Raw genomic sequence first — 17,780 nt, forward strand, 5'->3', positions numbered from 1 at the left:
TCTCCGGCGGCCTCTGTCCGTCTTCTCCCTGCGTCCCCGTGTGGTCTCCCCTCTGTGTGTGTCCGTGTCCCAATGCCCTCATCTTACAAGGACACCAGTCTGATGTTAACCTCACTGCCCCTTTAAAGGCTGCTCCCAGATACAGGCACCTTCCGGGGGCCTGGGCCTTGGGAAGTCAGTGTCTGCTTTTAGGGAGAAACAGTCCAGCCCATAACCAATAGTGCCAGCAGCAGGGAGAGAGACTGTAATGATGGAAGCCTGGCAGTAACCGTGGGAACAGTGAAAGTGTCAGTAACGGTGTTACAGAAAGTGGGACAGTAACGATGGTGTCAGTAAGAGTGTCAGTAACAGTGGTTACAGTAAATGTCAGTAACCATGGTAACAGTAAGAGTGTCAATAATGGTGGTTACAGTAAATGGGACAGTAACCATGGTAGCAGTAAGCATGTCAGTAACGGTGGTTACAGTAAGTGGGACAGTAACGGTGGTAGTAAGAGTGGCAGTAACCGTGGTTACAGTAAATGTCAGTAACCACGGTAACAGTAAGAGTGTCAATAATGGTGGTTACAGTAAATGGGACAGTAACCATGGTAGCAGTAAGCGTGTCAGTAACGGTGGTTACAGTAAGTGGGACAGTAACAGTGGTAGTAAGAGTGGCAGTAACCGTGGTAGCAGTAAGAGTGACAGTAACGGTGGTTACAGTTAGTGGGACAGTAACGGTGGCAGTACACCTGGCAGTAACCGTGGTAACAGTAAGAGTGACAGTAACGGTGTTACAGTAAGTGGGACAGTAACGGTGGTAGTAAGAGTGGCAGTAACCGTGGTAGCAGTAAGAGTGTCAGTAACGGCGTTACAGTAAGTGGGACAGTAACGGTGGTAGTAAGAGTGGCAGTAACCATGGTAGCAGTAAGAGTGTCAGTAACGGTGTTACAGTAAGTGGGGCAGTAACAGTGGTAGCACCGGTGGTGGCCGTGGCAGTAAATTTGCTATAACTGTAACCGCCCTAAAAGCCAGGACTTCTCAACCCTCCCCGCCCCAGGGTGCGCCCTGTGTCCCAGCGGCTTGGGCCCCTCCAGATGTGGGCGAAGGCAGAGTGTCAGGCGCAGTGTCGGGAGCCAGCCGGGACCGGGACCAGGAGACACTGCAGGCTCTGGCTCCGAGCCCAGGGTGGGGTGACGGCAGACACCTCCCTCCGGAAGGTTCCCGCACACCATCAGTGCCGGGTCTGCATGTGTGCAACAACCGAGATCGCTTCTAGGACTAGCAGCCGTGGCCGTTCCCACAGCCGTCGGGCGTGGCTGGGCAGGAAGGACTGTCCGCCAGCTGAGCGTGAGGTCTCCTCGGCTGTCTCTGGGCCTGCTCTCTTTCCTCTCTTTCCTCTCCTCCATTCGGTGCTAACTTCCAATCCAGGGCCTGCGTCTTCCATTCTAAACAAACAAAGTGGGGTGGGCCAGAGCCGCCACCCCCAGCCACTCACTCACTCTCCCCAGGAGGGCACTGCAGCCTGGGCTGTGGGGGGACAGGTGCTGGGGCCAAGGCTGGCAGCCCTGACTGGCTGGAAAACTTGCTAATTGGGACTCTGGGGGGAGGCGGGGGAGAGAAGGGGAAGGCCCGACTCATGCCGAGGAGCTGAGCAGTGAACAATCAGCTCTGTGCTGCCCATTCTACGTTTCCTTCCCCACACGGGAGGGCTGGCCTGCAAACTTCTAACGCCCATGGCTCCCGGGGCGCCGAGAAGGCCAGCCAAGGGGCCAGGACATGAGAGCCCAGAACCGAAGGAGGCTGCAGAGCCGCACTCCCCCCTCCCGCCCCCCCCAGCCCAGCCCGTGCCCAGCACCTGGGAGCTGCTCAGGACGCGTCAGGGAACGGATTGCCCAGATGTTGGAACACAGGAGCCAGCAGGAAAGTCAGAGGAGCTCACTCAGGGCACTTTCTATGTGCCGAGTGGGATGCTAGAGCTACGTTCTCATTCCTCTCTCACACAAGCTGCACGAGAGCCCCAAGCAGCATTATCGGCATCACCCCATTTTACAGACCAGGAAACTGAGGCACGGGCGGCAAGTAAGTTGTTCCAAGTCCGAGGACCTGCAAAGCTCAGACTCAAGCTCCAGAGCCTGCACCTCTTCTTAGGTAGAAAAGAAGACGTGTCCTTTGCGATTATTATAAAATAATAAGGATAGTCATTTTTTTTTTTTTTCCCTAAGTACAAATGGATCCAAGCGGGGATTCTGTTTCTTGCTTCTGTGGCCTTGAGTGTCGCGGAGGGGAAAAAGCAGAGTTGGTCCCCGGAGACCCCAGTGGAAATGGGCTTTCCCCCCTTTCAATGGGGAAGCGTTTCAAACACCTGCAACAGGAGAGAGAGGCTTGTAGTGAGTAAGCCAGACGCACATCCCCGGGTTCGGAAGTTCCCAGCTCACAGCCGAACGGGTTCCGTCTGCCCTCGAACCCTCAGCCACGCCCCTGGAGTCTCATGTCCCCCACAAATATTTCCACCGAGAAACAGGAGCCGAAACCGGTTTGGCTCAGTGGATAGAGCGTCGGTCTGCGGACTTGAAGGGTCCCAGGTTCGATTCTGGTCAAGGGCATGTACATTGGTTGTGGGCACATCCCTGGTAGGGGGTGTGCAGGAGGCAGCTGGTCGATGATTCTCTCTCATCGATGTTTCTAGCTCTCTGTCCCTCTCCCTTCCTCTCTGTAAAAATTCAATAAAATATATTAAAGAAAGAAAGAAAGAGAAAGAAAGAAAGAGAAAGAAAGAAAGAAAGAAAGAAAGAAAGAAAGAAAGAAAGAAAGAAAGAAAGAAAGAAAGAAAGAAATCTGTGTTTAAGCCCTTATCAGTCTCCGGCCTCAAACGGATCAGCAGTCCCTTTCATCCGATCAGATACCCGCTGGGATTTAAATTTCTAGTGAGCTTACTAGTCGGTCTATTTGCTTTGGCGCCCAAATGAGAGGCACACAATGGCATTTGCTTCGGTTTCGGTTGGCGTGCCTTCGTTGTTCCTGTGGTGGGGGCGGAGGGGGAGAAAGGAGGTGTTAGGTCTCCGTTGATCTACAGATCCTCTCTCCCTTTTCCTGCTCTTTTATTTCTTTTTTTCCCTGGCAATGTACTGCGTTAAGAATCTCCGCTGTTTGTACCGCAGACTTTCCCACAGTCTGGATCGCGCTGATTGCGGCCCTGGGGAGCCATTGAACACGGGCTCTGGAAGCCGCCTCTGCGTCCATTGGACCTGGAGTGAGAGGCCTGATCAGATGCGGGTCTGCGGGTTTTATGTTCCCGGGATGGCTCCCCGGATGGCGGCGTGGGTTTTCATTAGGAGGCAGGGCGGGCGGCCGCTCTAACCGCGACGTGGCGCCCCCTGCCGGGCCTCGCGTGGTCTGCGCCTTCCGTGGGACTTGCACCATCGGGACGGGTCCGATGTTAGGGTTTTGTCTGGACTGATTAGCTGGAATCTTTTCCTTTTTTAAAAAAAAAAATTTCCCCTTCCCAACTTGTTGTTTAGCCTGGATGAAAAGCCTGGCAAACACTCCGCTCTCGCCCATTACTGAGCCGATTTCAGAATAATGAGCTGGTTCCTTAGCAACTGCTGAGGTGACAGGTGACTCTGGAGTGGGGTAGGGGAGGCGTCTCTTTGTTTTGCTGATTTGGGTAGTAGTATTATGTACTTAAGGATTCTTACAAACGCCTCTGATGTGTCTCAATCCACTGCCATTATAATGCTTTTTGTAAAAATACAGCTTTAATTGATTTCAGAGAGGTAGGGAGAGAGAGAGAGAGATAGAAACATCAATGATGAGAGAGAATCATTGACCGGCTACCTCCTGCATACCCCAAACGGGATCAAGCCAGAAACCCAACCATGTGCCCTGACCAGGAATCAAACCATGACCTCCTGATTCACATGTCAGCTCTCAACCTCCTTCCTAGCTAGACAGTCCCTGGGGCACTGTTTTAAGGCGCCTGTGAAGACACCCTTTGTCCTTGTGTCTCTGTAGTTGTCTTTATTTTTTATCATTCTGTTAATCCTCACCTCAGGATATTTTCCCACTGATGTTTAGGGAGAGTGGAAGGGAGATAGAGGGACACACACAGAGAGAGAAACATTGATGTGAGAGAGACACATTTATTGGTTGCCTTCACACACGCCCCGCCCAGGGCCTGGGATCGAAGCCTGCAACCAAGGTATGTGCCCTTGACCTGAGTCGAACCGGGGACCCTTCAATCCCCAGGCCGATGCTCTTTCTGCTGAGCCAACCCGCCAGGGCTGTCCTTGGTTTCTTTAACGGCAGCAAGGGTAGCTGGCCACACCCGATACAATGATATTTACCCAGATTCTGCACCCGTTGAGGGAACAGGCCGCACAATTCATTCTGGTGGCGTAATTAATTCAAATGTACATTAATTAAATTAAAACATTAAACTTGTTTCTTAATCTACTCCGAAGAAGTTCAGGCCGATTTAATTGCTATGAAACAAGATAACCGAAATAAAGAGGATATTTAACATACTTATTAAATGCCACTTAGGATTTCTGATTAGTATTTTTAGGGTCTAATTAGTGTCTAATTAGCTTGCTATCGGCTATCTTTTCACAATAGCGATTAGATTTCCAAACATCCCGAATAAACACGAGTCCGTGAAAGGAGAAGATTAAGCGTGCGATGGGCGGGCGTTAATCAGGCAGCATCGGCAGGGTATTGTCTTCGACCTATAAATACCCTCGCTTATTAAAACCCATCCAGTACTGCCTTTCACTGTTAATTGCTGTTTAATCAACTTCAAATAAACGAGGGGATCTCTGAGCCCAGCTGTCGTGGCTGGAGACAGATGAAGGGCCAGGAGTGTGAGGTGAGAGATCAAGAGGCATGAACAGCTGAAACCAGTTTGGCTCAGTGGATAGACTGCAGTGTTTCCCAACCTTCTCTCATGATGAGAATCACCTGGTGGAGTTGTTAAATACAATTCCTGAATCCCAACTAAGAAGTGCTAAACTAGAATTTTTGAGAACATATAGGTAAAATTGCATACCTAACTTAGTGCTCTGTATATAAAATCTGTCTTAGAGCACTAGTTAAGTATACAATTTTACCTATATGTTCCCAAAAATTCTAGTTTAGCACTTCTTAGTTGGGATCCGGGAATCTGTGTTTTAACAACTCCACCAGGTAATTCTCATCATGAGAGAAGGTTGGGAAACACTGGGATAGAGCATCAGCCTGTAGACTGAAAGGTCCCAGGTTTGATTCCGGACAAGAGCATGTACTTTGGTTGCGGGCACATCCCTGGTTGGGGGGTGTGCAAGAGGCAGCTGATCGATGTTTCTATCTCTCTCCCTCTCTGTAAAAAAATCAATAAAATATATTTTTTTTTAAAAGAGGCAGGAACAGCCGGGTGTTGTGGCTCAGAGGTTGAGCATGGACCTAGGAGTCAGGGGATCCTGTGAACCGGGAGGTCACGGTTCGATTCCTGGTCAAGGCAGGTGACCAGGTTGCAGGCTCAATCCCCAGTAGGGGGTGTGCAGGAGAGAGCCCATCGATGGTTCTCTCGCATCATTAATGTTTCTCTCTCCCTTTTTCTCTGAAATCAACAAGAAATATATTCAAAAATAAAAATAAAAAGAGGCAGGAAGTGTCCAGACTGAGTGGCTCAGTTGCTTTGGTGAGCACCATCTCACACACCGAAGGTTACAGATCGATCCCTGGTCAGGGCATATACGGGAGGCAACCAATCCATGTTTCTCTCACATCAATGTTTCTCTCTCTCTCTCTCTCTTTCTCTCTCTCTCTCTCTCAAACCAGTAAACATATCCTCAGATGAGGATTTTTTTTTTTAATCTTTTTACGAAGAGGCAAGCAGAGGAGGAAGGGGAGGCAGGAAGCTTATGCAGCCATGGCGGTGCTTGTGGAGGGAGATGAGCCAGAAAGAGGTGTTGAATTTCCACGGGGTTTCCCGACTGGTGCCCATCTCTGGGGCAGGGTTAAGACTGAAACCCCAACTTGGAACAAGTTTAAAGAATAAGAGTTAACTGTGAACCAACGTTCCGGCTCCAAATTCGGGACCCCCAGGGAGCAGCCGCCAGCCCCCAGGGAGAAGGGTGGGAGGCCAGGCGTTGGAGTGAGAGACCTCGTCACTCTACTTGCTGCGGGATACAGTCCATCGCTGAGCCTCTCTGGGCCTCAGTTTCCTCGTCTGTGAGAGGCAGAGCCGGCTTCCTGGGCTCAGGGCTCCACGCTCAGAAGGGCCCCAGGCCTGGCTCAGTGCCGTCACCTTGAAATTCTTAATGATTTTGGCCAAGGGGGCCCTCCATCTCCCTTGTGCGCCGGGCCTACCGACCATGAGCTCCTCTCGGTAAAATATCAGCCCCTCTCTGGTGGGGTCCCTCGTGACTCGGGGTGCCTCGCCATCACCTTCAAATAAACGAGGGAATCTCTGAGACCCTCGGCGTGGGCTCCCGGGACACGGGCTCTGGTGGCCCGTGGGTATCGGCACGGCCACCCCTTCCGGGGAGGAGCGACCGCAGGGACCTGGGCTCCCGGACGCTCGCTGTCCGTCAGCCCGGCCTGCTCTTCTGGAACCTTCCGACGGCCCTGCCTTCCTTGCCGGGCTCTCTCCTCAGCTGATCGCCTGGGAGCCGGAGCAGGAGGAGGAGGTTACCATGGTGACCGCCCGACCCAACTTTCAAGACAGCATCCACGTGGGCTTCGTGTCGGGCCTGAAGAAGTTCACGGAGTACTTCACGTCCGTGCTGTGCTTCACCACGCCCGGGGACGGGCCCCGCAGCAGCCCGCAGCTGGTGCGCACCCTCGAGGACGGTAGGCACCCCTCCCTCTGCCCCCTCACCCTCGCCCTGCAGCCTCTGCCCCACCTGCCCGCCCACCCAGGGGCCCAGGTCCTCTCCCATCCGGGGCGCCCCGGGCTGTCTTGCAGACGGTGGTCTCTCTCCGGCTCTAACTGGCATTGGGCGGGGTGGGGGTCCTCTTGGGGTACAGTGCCTGGGCCTGTGGGGCACCTGAGCTTCAGTGACATCCTGGACACCTCGCTGAAGGTCAGCTGGCAGGAGCCGGGGGAGAAGAACGGAATCCTCGCAGGTGGGCACCGCGCTGCCTCGGGCCTGGGAGGGGGGAAGGTCCCCGAGCCTGTCCCCTGCCTCCGACCCGGTGCCCTCCCCGCGCCCAGCAGCCACCCCTGCTCAGAGCATCCTCCAGAGCACCCCGCACTCCCCACCCCTTCCTTCCCCCTCAGGCACGCACACACCTCCTAGATTCTGAGGGACCCCAAGAGTAAGGTGACCAGATGTCCCACTTTTGGCGGGACAGTCCCAATTTTTTTTAAATATATGTTTTATTGATTTTTTTTAAAGAGAGGTAGAGAGAGGGATAGAGAGTTAGAAACATCGATGAGAGAGAAACATGGATCAGCTGCCTCTTGCACACCCCCCACCGGGGATGTGCCCGCAGCCAAGGTACATGCCCTTGACCGGAATCGAACCTGGGACCCTTGAGTCCACAGACCGGCACTCTATCCACTGAGCCAAACCGGTTAGGGCAACAGTCCCAATTTTTAACAATTTGTCCCGCGTCCCGCGGCATTTTTAAAAAGTCCTGATTTTTTTTTTTTACAAAAATCGGGACGCAGGTCAAATTGTAAAACATCGGGACTGTCCCGTCAAAAGCGGGACATCTGGTCACTTTACCCAAGAGGCATGCACCCAGGGCAGCAATGGGCAGTGGCACCAGCCGCCCCCCCCCCCCCCCCCGAGGCCCCCTAGTCTCTGACTTCTGAGTGAGCAAAGCCCACCAGCCTGGGCTCCTTTCCCCAGCCCTTCCTCGTTTCAGTGTCGCAGCTCCAATTAAAAAAATTTTTTTTTAATTTTTTGAGTCGGGCAGTCACCATGGTAACTCTCCAATTAAAAAAGAAAAGGGGGGCTCACGGCGCCTCCACTCTGTGATGCATCCCACGTCCAGCCCCAGCCGCCCTCACGTGGCCACCTCGAAGACTTGCTCATCCTCGCCCCTACCCATGGGGTCCCACCCCCCCCAAGGAGGACATGGGCCCCTGGGCCAGGTGCCTCCACTGGCCTCGCTCGGTCCCAGGGCTTCCTGGGCGGAGCTCACTGTGGACAAGGGAAGGCGTGAGGGGCGAGCAGCGGGGCCAGGCCAGCTCACGGCCATGGCCATGGCCAAGCTCACGCGGCCTGGGGCCCCCAGGGTACCGGATCTCCTGGGAGGAGTTCAACCGCACCAACACCCGCGTGACCCACTACCTGCCCAACGTGACCCTGGAGTACCGCGTGACCGGCCTCACCGCGCTCACCACCTACACCATCGAGGTGGCCGCCATGACCGCCAAGGGCCAGGGCCAGGTGTCCGCCTCCACCATCTCCTCCGGGGTGCCCCCAGGTAGGTGCCAGGTGGGGGGACCCCTGCCTCTTGCTCCCGATCGGCACCCACTCCAGAGGCCCCTCGTCCTTCAGGAGTGTGGTCTGCCTCCCCCAGAGCTCCCCTCCTGGGTCCCCGTGCCCAGTCCTCCCAGAGCAGGTCCCCCCTCCTCCATGGCTCCCAGCTCCCCCTTAGCCTCTTGCTCACAGGCGGACCCGGGAGAGGGAGCCCGTGCGGCCCATCTTGTTCCCGGGGGCGTCCCTGGGGGGACCCGTCAGCCCCTAAGCCCGTCTCAGGACCCAGGGTGTGAGCCTCGGACGCAGGGACAAGGACTGAGGTGTCAGGATGAGGCCGCGCCACGCTCCTTCCTCCTCAGAGGCTCCTCGGAAAAGGGCGACCGGTGCCCTCTGTGCCCGGAGAGTCCCGTCCCGCGTGGCACGAGGTCCCTCTCGCCCCACGTCCCCCAAATCGCTCCCGTCCCCCCTGCCTTTTCCAGAACTCCCCGGCCCCCCCACCAACTTGGGCATCTCCAACATCGGCCCCCGCTCCGTGACCTTGCAGTTCAAGCCGGGCTACGACGGGAAGACCTCCATCTCCCGCTGGCTGGTGGAGGCCCAGGTGAGGCCTGTGCGGGGGGCCCTGGCGCCCAGGAAGCTCACCCCAGCCCTTCCAACCTGCAGGGGAGCGGGGGGAACATTCAAGGGTTCCAGCATCCAGTCACACCCCCAGAAATTCTGGTTCTGATTTAGCCGGGGTTTTACTTTGTCACTAGAGGCCCGGTGCACCAAATTCATGCACCAGTAGGGTCCCTAGGCCTGGCCAGCGACCAGGGTTGATCTGGGCCTTCCAGCTGCTGGCTGCAGCCTTCCTTCATTTCGCACCGCCCCCTGGTGGCCAGCGCACATCATAGAAAGCGATCAAACTCCTCGTTTCCCAGTGGAACTCCCAAGGGGGCACTTTGCCTATTAGCCTTTTTTTTTTATATATATTGATTTTTTTTCTCTTTTTAATATACATATTTTTATTGATTTCAGAGAGGAAAGGAGAAAGAAAGAGAAACATCAGTAATGAGAGAGAATCATTTTTTTAAAATTGATTTTGTAGAGAGAGGAAGGGAGAGAGATAGAGAGTTAGAAACATCGATGAGAGAGAGTCATCGATCAGCTGCCTCTTGCACACCCCTTACTGGGGATGTGCCCGCAACCGAGGTACATGCCCTTGACCGGAATCGAACCCGGGACCTTTCAGTCCCCAAGCCGACGCTCTATCCACTGAGCCAAACCGGTTTCGGCGAGAGAGAATCATTGATCAGCTGCCTCCTGCACGCCCCATACTGGGAACTGAGCCTGCAACCCGGGCATGTGCCATGATTGGGAATCGAACCGTGATCTCCTGGTTCATAAATCAATGCTCAACCCCTGACCCATGACTGGTCGGACTAGCTGGGGTTTTAGAAGCTTGCCAAAATGTTCTGGGAATCACCTAGGGAGGGGGGGGGGGGGGGTATTGAATGCAGATTCCTGGGTCTCAGCCTCCGTGATCTGCTAGGTTGAGGGCGGGGCACAGGAGCGGGTTTATAACACAAGACTCAGATGCAGGAGGGCTGGGGGTCACACATGAAGTCCCGCTTAAGAGCCTGGACAGATGGTGGCCCCCTCTGGTGCCCTCGAGGAGAGCCCCGGGGTTTGAGTCAGGGCCTTCCCAGGGCAGGGCTGGTACCTCTTAGACGCTGGGGCTCTGAGCGCCTGCCGTGGGCCCGCAGGTGGGCAGGTCTAAGGGTGTCTCCCTCGCCAGGTGGGCGTGGTCGGGGAGGGAGAGGAGTGGCTGCTGGTGCACCAGCTCGCCAACGAGCCCGACGCCCGCTCCATGGAGGTGCCCGACCTCAACCCCTTCACCCACTACAGGTAACGGGGCCGGCGGGGGGGTGGGGGGGGGTAGGGGGCCTGCCCAGACTGGGACGGGCCTTGGCCCTGGAGGCCTGCCCTCACCATCCTGCTCACCCCCGCCCCCACCCCAGCTTCCGCATGCGCCAGGTGAACATCGTGGGCACCAGCCCTCCCAGCCAGCCTTCCAGAAAGATCCAGACCCTCCAGGCGCCCCCCGACATGGCCCCGGCCAACGTGACCCTGCGCACGGCCAGCGAGACCAGCCTGTGGCTCCGCTGGACGGTGAGGCCCCCCGAGGGCCGCGGGCGGGGCGTCCCCTCCATCCCTGTCGCCCGTCAAGGTGCCCTGGCCTCCAAAGGGCCACCGTGGCTCAGGAGCCACGTGCGGCTCTTTGGCCCCTTGAGTGTGGCTCTTCCACAGAACACCACGTGCGGGCGCGCACGTACAGTGCGGTTGGACCCTCGCAGTAGTCGGTTTTCGGCCTGGGCGAGTCTATTTTGAAGAAGTGGCGTTAGAACACTCCAGGGGCCAAAGAGCCGCATGTTGGCCGACCACTGGGGTAGACTAGTGGTCGGCAAACTCGTTAGTCCACAGAGCCAAATACCAGCAGGACAACGATGGACATTTCTTTTCGAGAGCCACAGTTTTTTTAAACTTCTTCTAACGCCACTTCTTCGAAACAGACTTGCCCAGGCCGTGGTATTGTGTGGAAGAGCCGCAGTTTGCCGACCACAGGTGTGGGCGATAAGGAAGTGCACGCGGGCAGCCTGAGGGCGGGAGCTGAGTGGCAGAGACAGCCAGGGCCTTGCTCGTCTGTCTGTGGGGCGGCCAGCCTTGGTGGGCCTGCCTCCCGGGTCCGCCATCCTGAGCAGGGCGGTGCGTTTGTCACGGGCACAGTAGAGAATGGGTGCCCCTCTCCTTGGAGCGTGCCGCGGAGGGACAGGGAGATGCGGGCGCCGTTCCACCATCTGAGGACGGTGGGTGGAGTAATCCTGGAGGCCCCTTGGAGGAGGAGGCTCGGGCAGTTCTTTTTTTAAATTATTTTTTTTATACATTTTATTGATTTTGTACAGAGAGGAAGGGAGAGAGCTAGAGAGTTAGAAACATCGATGAGAGAGAGTCATCGATCAGCTGCCTCCTGCACACCCCCTCCTGGGGTTGTGCCCGCAACCAAGGTACATGCCCTTGACCGGAATCGAACCCGGGACCTTTCAGTCCCCAAGCGGACGCTCGATCCATCGAGGCAGGCGGTTCTTTGTGCCCAGGGCGGGCCTGGCCTCACCGCCGTCCTGCCCGGCCCCGGCCTCCCGCAGCCGCTCCCGGAGATGGAGTACAACGGGAACCCCGAGTCGGTGGGCTACAAGATCAAGTACAGCCGGGCGGACGGCCGCGGCAAGGTGCTGAGCCACATGGTCCCCGACCGGGTGGAGCGGGAGCACACCATCGAGGACCTGGAGGAGTGGACGGAGTACCGTGTGCAGGTGCAGGCCTTCAACGCCATCGGGAGCGGGCCCTGGAGCCCCGCGGTGATGGGCCGGACGCGGGAGTCAGGTACCGCCCCCTGGAGGGAGCCAGCCACCCACCCCGATGCTCCCCGGGCCTGTGGCTTGGACACCCCAGCTTTGTCCCCCTGCCCTCAGCTCCTCCCAAGGGCACAAACCTGGACCGTGGTTCTGTCTGTGCTCCCGTTCCATGGCTATTCCCGCTGCTCAGGCTGTGCCTGCCATCCCGCCCCCCCACCCGGCTCCGCCCTCGCCTGAACTCTGGCACCAGGGGTGCCCGAAAGATACGGTGACCAGACGTCCCGCTTTTGGCGGGATAGTCCCGATTTTTAACCATTTGTCCCGCGTCCGGCGGTGTTTTAAAAAAAGTCCCGATTTCTTTCAAAAAATCAGGGCTTTTTAAAAAACGCCGCGGGACGTGGGACACATTGTTAAAAATCAGGACGTCTGGTCACCTTACTGAAAGAGCCTTAGGGGGTGGAGTGGGGCCCGAGGAAGAAACGGGGCACAGACCCCAAATAGAGTAGGGGTTGGGTTAGCTCCCAGAACATTCCAGAAGCACAACCAGCAGCTCACAGGGTCACCCAGAGGATCTGAGCCCCCAGCCTGCAGGCCGCCTCGTTGGTCCACCTGTGGTTTCCTCCCTGTGGCTCTGTCCAGGCACCTTGGCACTGGCAGGTCCCTCCCACCCTGTCCCTGCCCGCCCTCCCTGCTGTGCTGGCAGGAAATGCAGGCCCATCCCAGCTGCGAAGGCAGCCGTGCGGGCCGGCCTGAGCAGGGGTGGGGGTGGGGGGCGGGGGGGGGGGCCTAAGAAGAAACAGCATCTGGGACGTGTCACGGCCAGAGGAATCTCGGAGGGAAATGCTCTCTCTGGGGACGGAGCCCGTTTTCTCCCCCAGGCTCCCCTCCCCTCCTGTCCGCTGCCCAATCCCATTAACCCTTCTCCCCGCCCCCTCTCTCCCTCAGTCCCCTCCTCGGGGCCCGCCAACGTGTCGGCGCTGACCACCACCTCCAGCAGCATGCTGGTGCGCTGGAGCCCCGTCCCCGAGGCCGAGCGCAACGGGCTGGTGCTGGGCTACAAGGTGAGTCCTGCGGGGCCGGCGGCCGGAGGAGGCGCCGAGGCTCTCTGCCGGCTCCCCCACCCGGGTCCCCGGCCCCGGGGCCCAGGCTCTGACCTCCAGGAGGTCACAGTTCAATTCCTGGTCAGGGCTCATGTCCGTTTTGCTGGCTGATCCCCAGGAGCGGGCACCGGGATCTGTCCGGCTTCCCGTCCACCGGTCGCCCTGGCAACCAGCGTCCTCCCTTGGTGGGAGGGGCTTCCAGGGAAGGCATGGGGTCCTCAGGGCTGTCCTGCCTCCCCCAGAAGGCCACGCTGGGTGCCCCAAGCCTCACCCTGGGCTCCTGTGGGCGCAGCATCCGTTTCTATCGCCTTCTAGAATCCTTCCCCAAAGCCCAGCCTACCTGCCTCGTCCGGCCCTGGCCCAGAGGTCGGGAGATGTGCCTTTGGGTCCCGGCTTTGCTACCACTGGCTGTGTGACCCTGAGCAAGTCACACGCCCTCTCTGGGCCCGTTTTCTGGGTGCTCCCTGGCTGAGTGCATCTGTGGGTCCCCCGCTTTCCTGTTCCCCATGCCGCCCGGGGGCCACGCCACTGCAAGGAGCCCAAGTTTACCCGCCCCATCCACCCCTCCCAGGGGACTTAGGCTGGCAGGAAGAGCCAGGCCGAGGCCGAGGCGCGGTCCTCACCGGCGCTGGGCTCCCTCCGGCAGGTGCTGTACCGGGAGAAGGACTCGGACCCGCAGCCCCGGGTCTGGCTGGTGGAAGGGAACGCGTCCCTCAGCGTCCAGCTCGCGGGCCTGGGCAAGTACGTGCTCTACGAGGTCCAGGTGCTGGCCTTCACCCGCGTCGGGGACGGCCGCCCCAGCCGGCCCCCCGTCCTGGAGCGGACGCTGGACGACGGTGAGTGCCCGGCCCGGCCCCGCCCCCTGGGGTCCCCCTCTGCTCCTGGGAGAAGCCGGCCGCAGGGGTCACCAGCCCCCTGGGAGGGGGTGCTGATGACAGACTGCGCCTCTGTAAGGACGGGAGGACCACACGGGCAGTTTGGCAGCTGATCTCGCTCTCGCTCTCGCTCTCGCTCTCGCTGGGACAAATGTCCGGAACAGAGATTTTTTGCATCTGTTTTGAGACTTTGCACCTGTTTTGAGACTTTGCACCTGTTTTGACGACCTATTCACCTGGGACAGGTTTGCCTTTGAGTCGAGATCCGTGGAAGAGAAGGGCTTGATTTTTCCCTGTGCACAAGCCCCCTGGTCCGGTTTGCCAAAGAGAGAGATGCCAGTGGGGCTCCGGGCATTCCTCCCTGCGGCAAAGGCAGACGGACCGGCCCTCCGCCCCCTCCCTTTCCCCACGCACGTGCTCACAGACTGCCCCCCCCCACACACACCCACACACATCTGTGGGGTCCAGACAGGAATGCAAGAGGAAGCCCAAACACCTATGCCCACAGAGTCTGAAGTTATAAATCAAGCTAATGAGCTGTTAAATTAAATGCGTCCTGTCCACCTACCTTGACAAATATATCCTCATAGGACCCGGAAGGCCAAGTTCAAGTTTAGAAATCTCAGACTTCTGGGCGTACTGAGGCATCACAGGAGGAGCGCCCCCTGCCCAGGGCTTCTCCCTTCCTCTCCTCTAGCCCAGGCCACTCAGTCCCCCATCCACAGGCACCCAAGAGCCACCCCTCCCTCCAGAGGTGCCCGCCTAAAGGGGTGGGCCTGGGAACCAGGCCGTGCAGACCTGGGAGCAGGCGTGGGCCTGTCCGGGCAGAGGGTGCCAGGCCTAGAAAGAGGAGTGACATAGGCTCAGGGTGGCCATGTCCCCTTCCCCCTCCCCCCAGCCGCTTCACCCATGGGGGCAGGAAGTCGGAGCGGTACCTCCTAAAGCACAGTCCTGCCCAACCAGCGTGGCTCGGCATTGCCCTATGAACCAGGAGGTCACAGTTCAATTCCTGGTCAGGGCTCATGTCCGTTTTGCTGGCTGATCCCCAGCAGGGGGCGTGCAGGAGGCAGCTGATGGATGATTCTCATTATTGATGGTTCTTTCTCTCTCTCCCTCTCTCCCTTTCTCTCTGAAATCGATAAATATTTTTTAAATAAAAAAAATGATAATTAAGCCCAGACTTCCTTGCCCAGCTCTGAGGCGTGGACATGATGTGTGCACACGTGCACAGACCAAGCTAACAGTCCCTCCTCATTGCTGCCAGTCAGGCCCATGTTGAGGGCAGAGACCTCCGATCGCATCTTCGTGTGCGGACGCTGTGTTAGGACCCGGTGCCCGGCACCGAGCAGTGCCCACCCCGCCACGCGGCTCTGCCAGAGCTGACCTGGCTCAGGGCTGAGCCGCAGCTTCGCTCACTGTCCCCCACTTCTCCTCTGTCCCCCCAGTCCCGGGACCACCCACGGGCATCCTGTTCCCCGAGGTGAGGACCACGTCGGTGCGGCTGATCTGGCAGCCCCCCGCGGCGCCCAATGGCATCATTCTCGGTGAGCCTGTCCCCTTCCCCCGCCCCGGCCACAGGAAGGCAGGGGCACACAGTGGCACATCCGGTGTTGGCGGAGGAAAACTAGCCAGGAGGTGCCCCCAAGAACTACAATAGAAAGCTCAGCAGCTGGAGGGCAAGGCCAAAGTCGGGGCTCACTGGTTAACTTGGTTCCCTCAAGAGTCCCAGGTGGCCAGCACAGGGGGCATCTGGTAAACCTCAGCTGCTGTTCCCATGTATGACCAGGTGGGGGTGCCCTGGCTGGCTCAGCAAAGCCATGCTCACAGGAGCTAACCCTCCCCCCGCCCAGGGGATGGGGGCGGGTCACATCGGTGCCTCACAGGGCAGACTGGAGATGAGGAGAGGCAGGTGGGCTGGGTTGGGAAGACCTGGGTTGGACTTGCAGCTCAGTCACTTCCAAGCAGCTGGCCTGGCCTGCCTCAGCCTCCCTTTCCCCACCTGAGGCTGTTACGTGGGTCTCAGACGCTGTGGGTAGAGCCCCATCCGTGCCCCCCTCTGCGCCCACCGTCACCCGCCGCACAGGCAGCTGAGGTCACAAGAGCGACCACGAGGGCTTCACGCAGAGGGGCCACAGCCACGGTGGCTCCCCCGCAGACGTGGTGGTGGCCGAGGAAGGAACGACCTTTTCTCAGGGATCTGGGGGGCGTGTGTCCTGCTTCTCAGCTCAGCCCATGTCCTTCCTCCTCCGCCCCCCCTCCCCCCAGCTTACCAGGTCACACACCGGCTCAACGCCACCACCGCCAACACGGCCTCCGTGGAAGTGCTGGCACCCAGCGCCCGCCAGTACACGGCCGCCGGCCTCAAGCCCGAGGCGGTCTACCTGTTCCGCATCAGCGCCCAGACCCGCAAGGGCTGGGGAGAGGCGGCCGAGGCCCTGGTGGTGACCACCGAGAAGAGAGGTGACTGCCCGCTGGGGCTGGGGAGGCCTGAGGGGCAGCTGAGGGCTCCCCCCCCCCCGCACCCACCCAGGTGTTCAGACCCTCTCCCCACGGACGGCTGGGCTCCGCTTGCTGGGGTCCCCTCGCCAGGGTCTGGGATAGGAAGTGGGCTCGCGTGCCTGACTGCCAAAGAGAGCTCGGCACCCCCAAGGCCTGGCCCCAGTTTGTCCCATGTAACAGGCCTTCCTTCTGAGCCTTGGTGTTCCCATCTGTGCAATGGCTCAGCACCCTTGACCCCTGACCTCTGCCCCGGGCGGAGAGGGTGAGGCGAGGCCGTCAGGGAGAACTCTGAACAGCTCCCTCGGAGCCCGGGGCTCCCGCCCCCCCCCCCACCCGGTTCCCTGAGGGGCAGGTTGCCGAGACCGGCTTCTGAGTGTCCGGCGGGCGGAGGGTGGTGTGCAACCCTGGTGCCGCCCGAGGTGGGGCTGTGGGGCTTTCCAGAAGCAGACCCAAACCCCGCACGCCTGTGAATTAGACGTGTTCTCAGAAAATCCCGGAGGGCAGCAGCCTCCACCAGGTCCCACGGAGGAAGGGGCCTGTGTCCCTCTCAGCAGCAGGGGGCCGGCCGGTCCCCTCTCAGCACCGGCAGGCAGGCAGGGAGAGGAGCCGATGTGGGCGCCTCCTCGCTGCCAGGCTCTGCCGGGCTGCCCTGGGGGGGGGTGGGGTACATTCCCAGGCTCCTGAGGACCGCCCGGGGCCAGGAGCCACACGGGAGCCGGCTGTCGGGCGGGGCAGGGGCAGGCCTGACCCCAGAGCACCTCTCCCCGCCCCGCCGGCTCACCTGCTCCCCGCCCGCAGCCCGCCCGCAGCCCCCCAGCAGGCCCGCGGTGCGGCAGGAGGACGTGCGGGCGCGCAGCGTGCTGCTGTCCTGGGAGCCGGGCAGCGACGGGCTGTCCCCCGTGCGCTACTCCTCCGTGCAGGCCCGCGAGCTGCCGGCCGGCCGCTGGGCGCCGCACACCGCCTCCGTGAGCCACAGCGCCTCCGCCTGCGTGGTGGACAGGTGGGTCTCCGGCCCCTCTCCCATCCCCCCCCCCACCTCACCCCATCCACCCCCCACCCCCCACCCCACACCTCACCCCCCATCCACCCCCAACCCCCACCTCAACCCCCCCATCCACCTCCAACCCCCACCCCACACCTCACCCCCATCCACCCCCAACCCCCACCCCACACCTCACCCCCATCCACCCCCAACCCCCACCTCAACCCCCCATCCACCCCCCAACCCCCACCCCAACCCCCCATCCACCCCCCAACCCCCACCCACACCTCACCCCCCATCCACCCCCAACCCCCACCCCACACCTCACCCCCAATCCACCCCCCAACACCACCCCACACCTCACCCCCCACCTCCCCACCCCCGACTTCAACCCCCATCCACCCCCCAACCCACCCCCACCTCAACCCCATTTACCCCCACCCCCACCTCAACCCCCATTTACCCCCCACCCCCACCTCAACCCCCCATCCACCCCCCAACCCCCACCCCACACCTCACCCCCATCCACCCCAACCCCCA

At 59.4% G+C, this 17,780-nt stretch overlaps 1 protein-coding gene across 2 annotated transcripts in view; it reads left to right on the forward strand.

Moving 5' to 3' along the window:
- SDK2 (sidekick cell adhesion molecule 2) overlaps window positions 1–17,780 on the forward strand; it is a 186,627-nt gene that overhangs the window by 132,395 nt on the left and 36,452 nt on the right. For both annotated transcript variants that reach the window (XM_036407667.2, XM_036407666.2), the window contains exons 19-30: window positions 6,614–6,809; window positions 6,987–7,085; window positions 8,205–8,396; window positions 8,872–8,993; window positions 10,170–10,279; window positions 10,393–10,543; window positions 11,575–11,812; window positions 12,730–12,845; window positions 13,531–13,720; window positions 15,205–15,303; window positions 16,025–16,219; window positions 17,057–17,258. In XM_036407667.2, coding sequence (XP_036263560.1) covers window positions 6,614–6,809; window positions 6,987–7,085; window positions 8,205–8,396; window positions 8,872–8,993; window positions 10,170–10,279; window positions 10,393–10,543; window positions 11,575–11,812; window positions 12,730–12,845; window positions 13,531–13,720; window positions 15,205–15,303; window positions 16,025–16,219; window positions 17,057–17,258 — 1,910 coding nt within the window. The remainder of the gene's footprint in view (window positions 1–6,613; window positions 6,810–6,986; window positions 7,086–8,204; window positions 8,397–8,871; window positions 8,994–10,169; window positions 10,280–10,392; window positions 10,544–11,574; window positions 11,813–12,729; window positions 12,846–13,530; window positions 13,721–15,204; window positions 15,304–16,024; window positions 16,220–17,056; window positions 17,259–17,780) is intronic.

The sequence above is a fragment of the Pipistrellus kuhlii genome, unplaced genomic scaffold, assembly GCF_014108245.1.
Source record: "Pipistrellus kuhlii isolate mPipKuh1 unplaced genomic scaffold, mPipKuh1.p scaffold_m20_p_37, whole genome shotgun sequence".
In the NCBI taxonomy this organism is placed as follows: Eukaryota; Metazoa; Chordata; class Mammalia; order Chiroptera; family Vespertilionidae; genus Pipistrellus; species Pipistrellus kuhlii.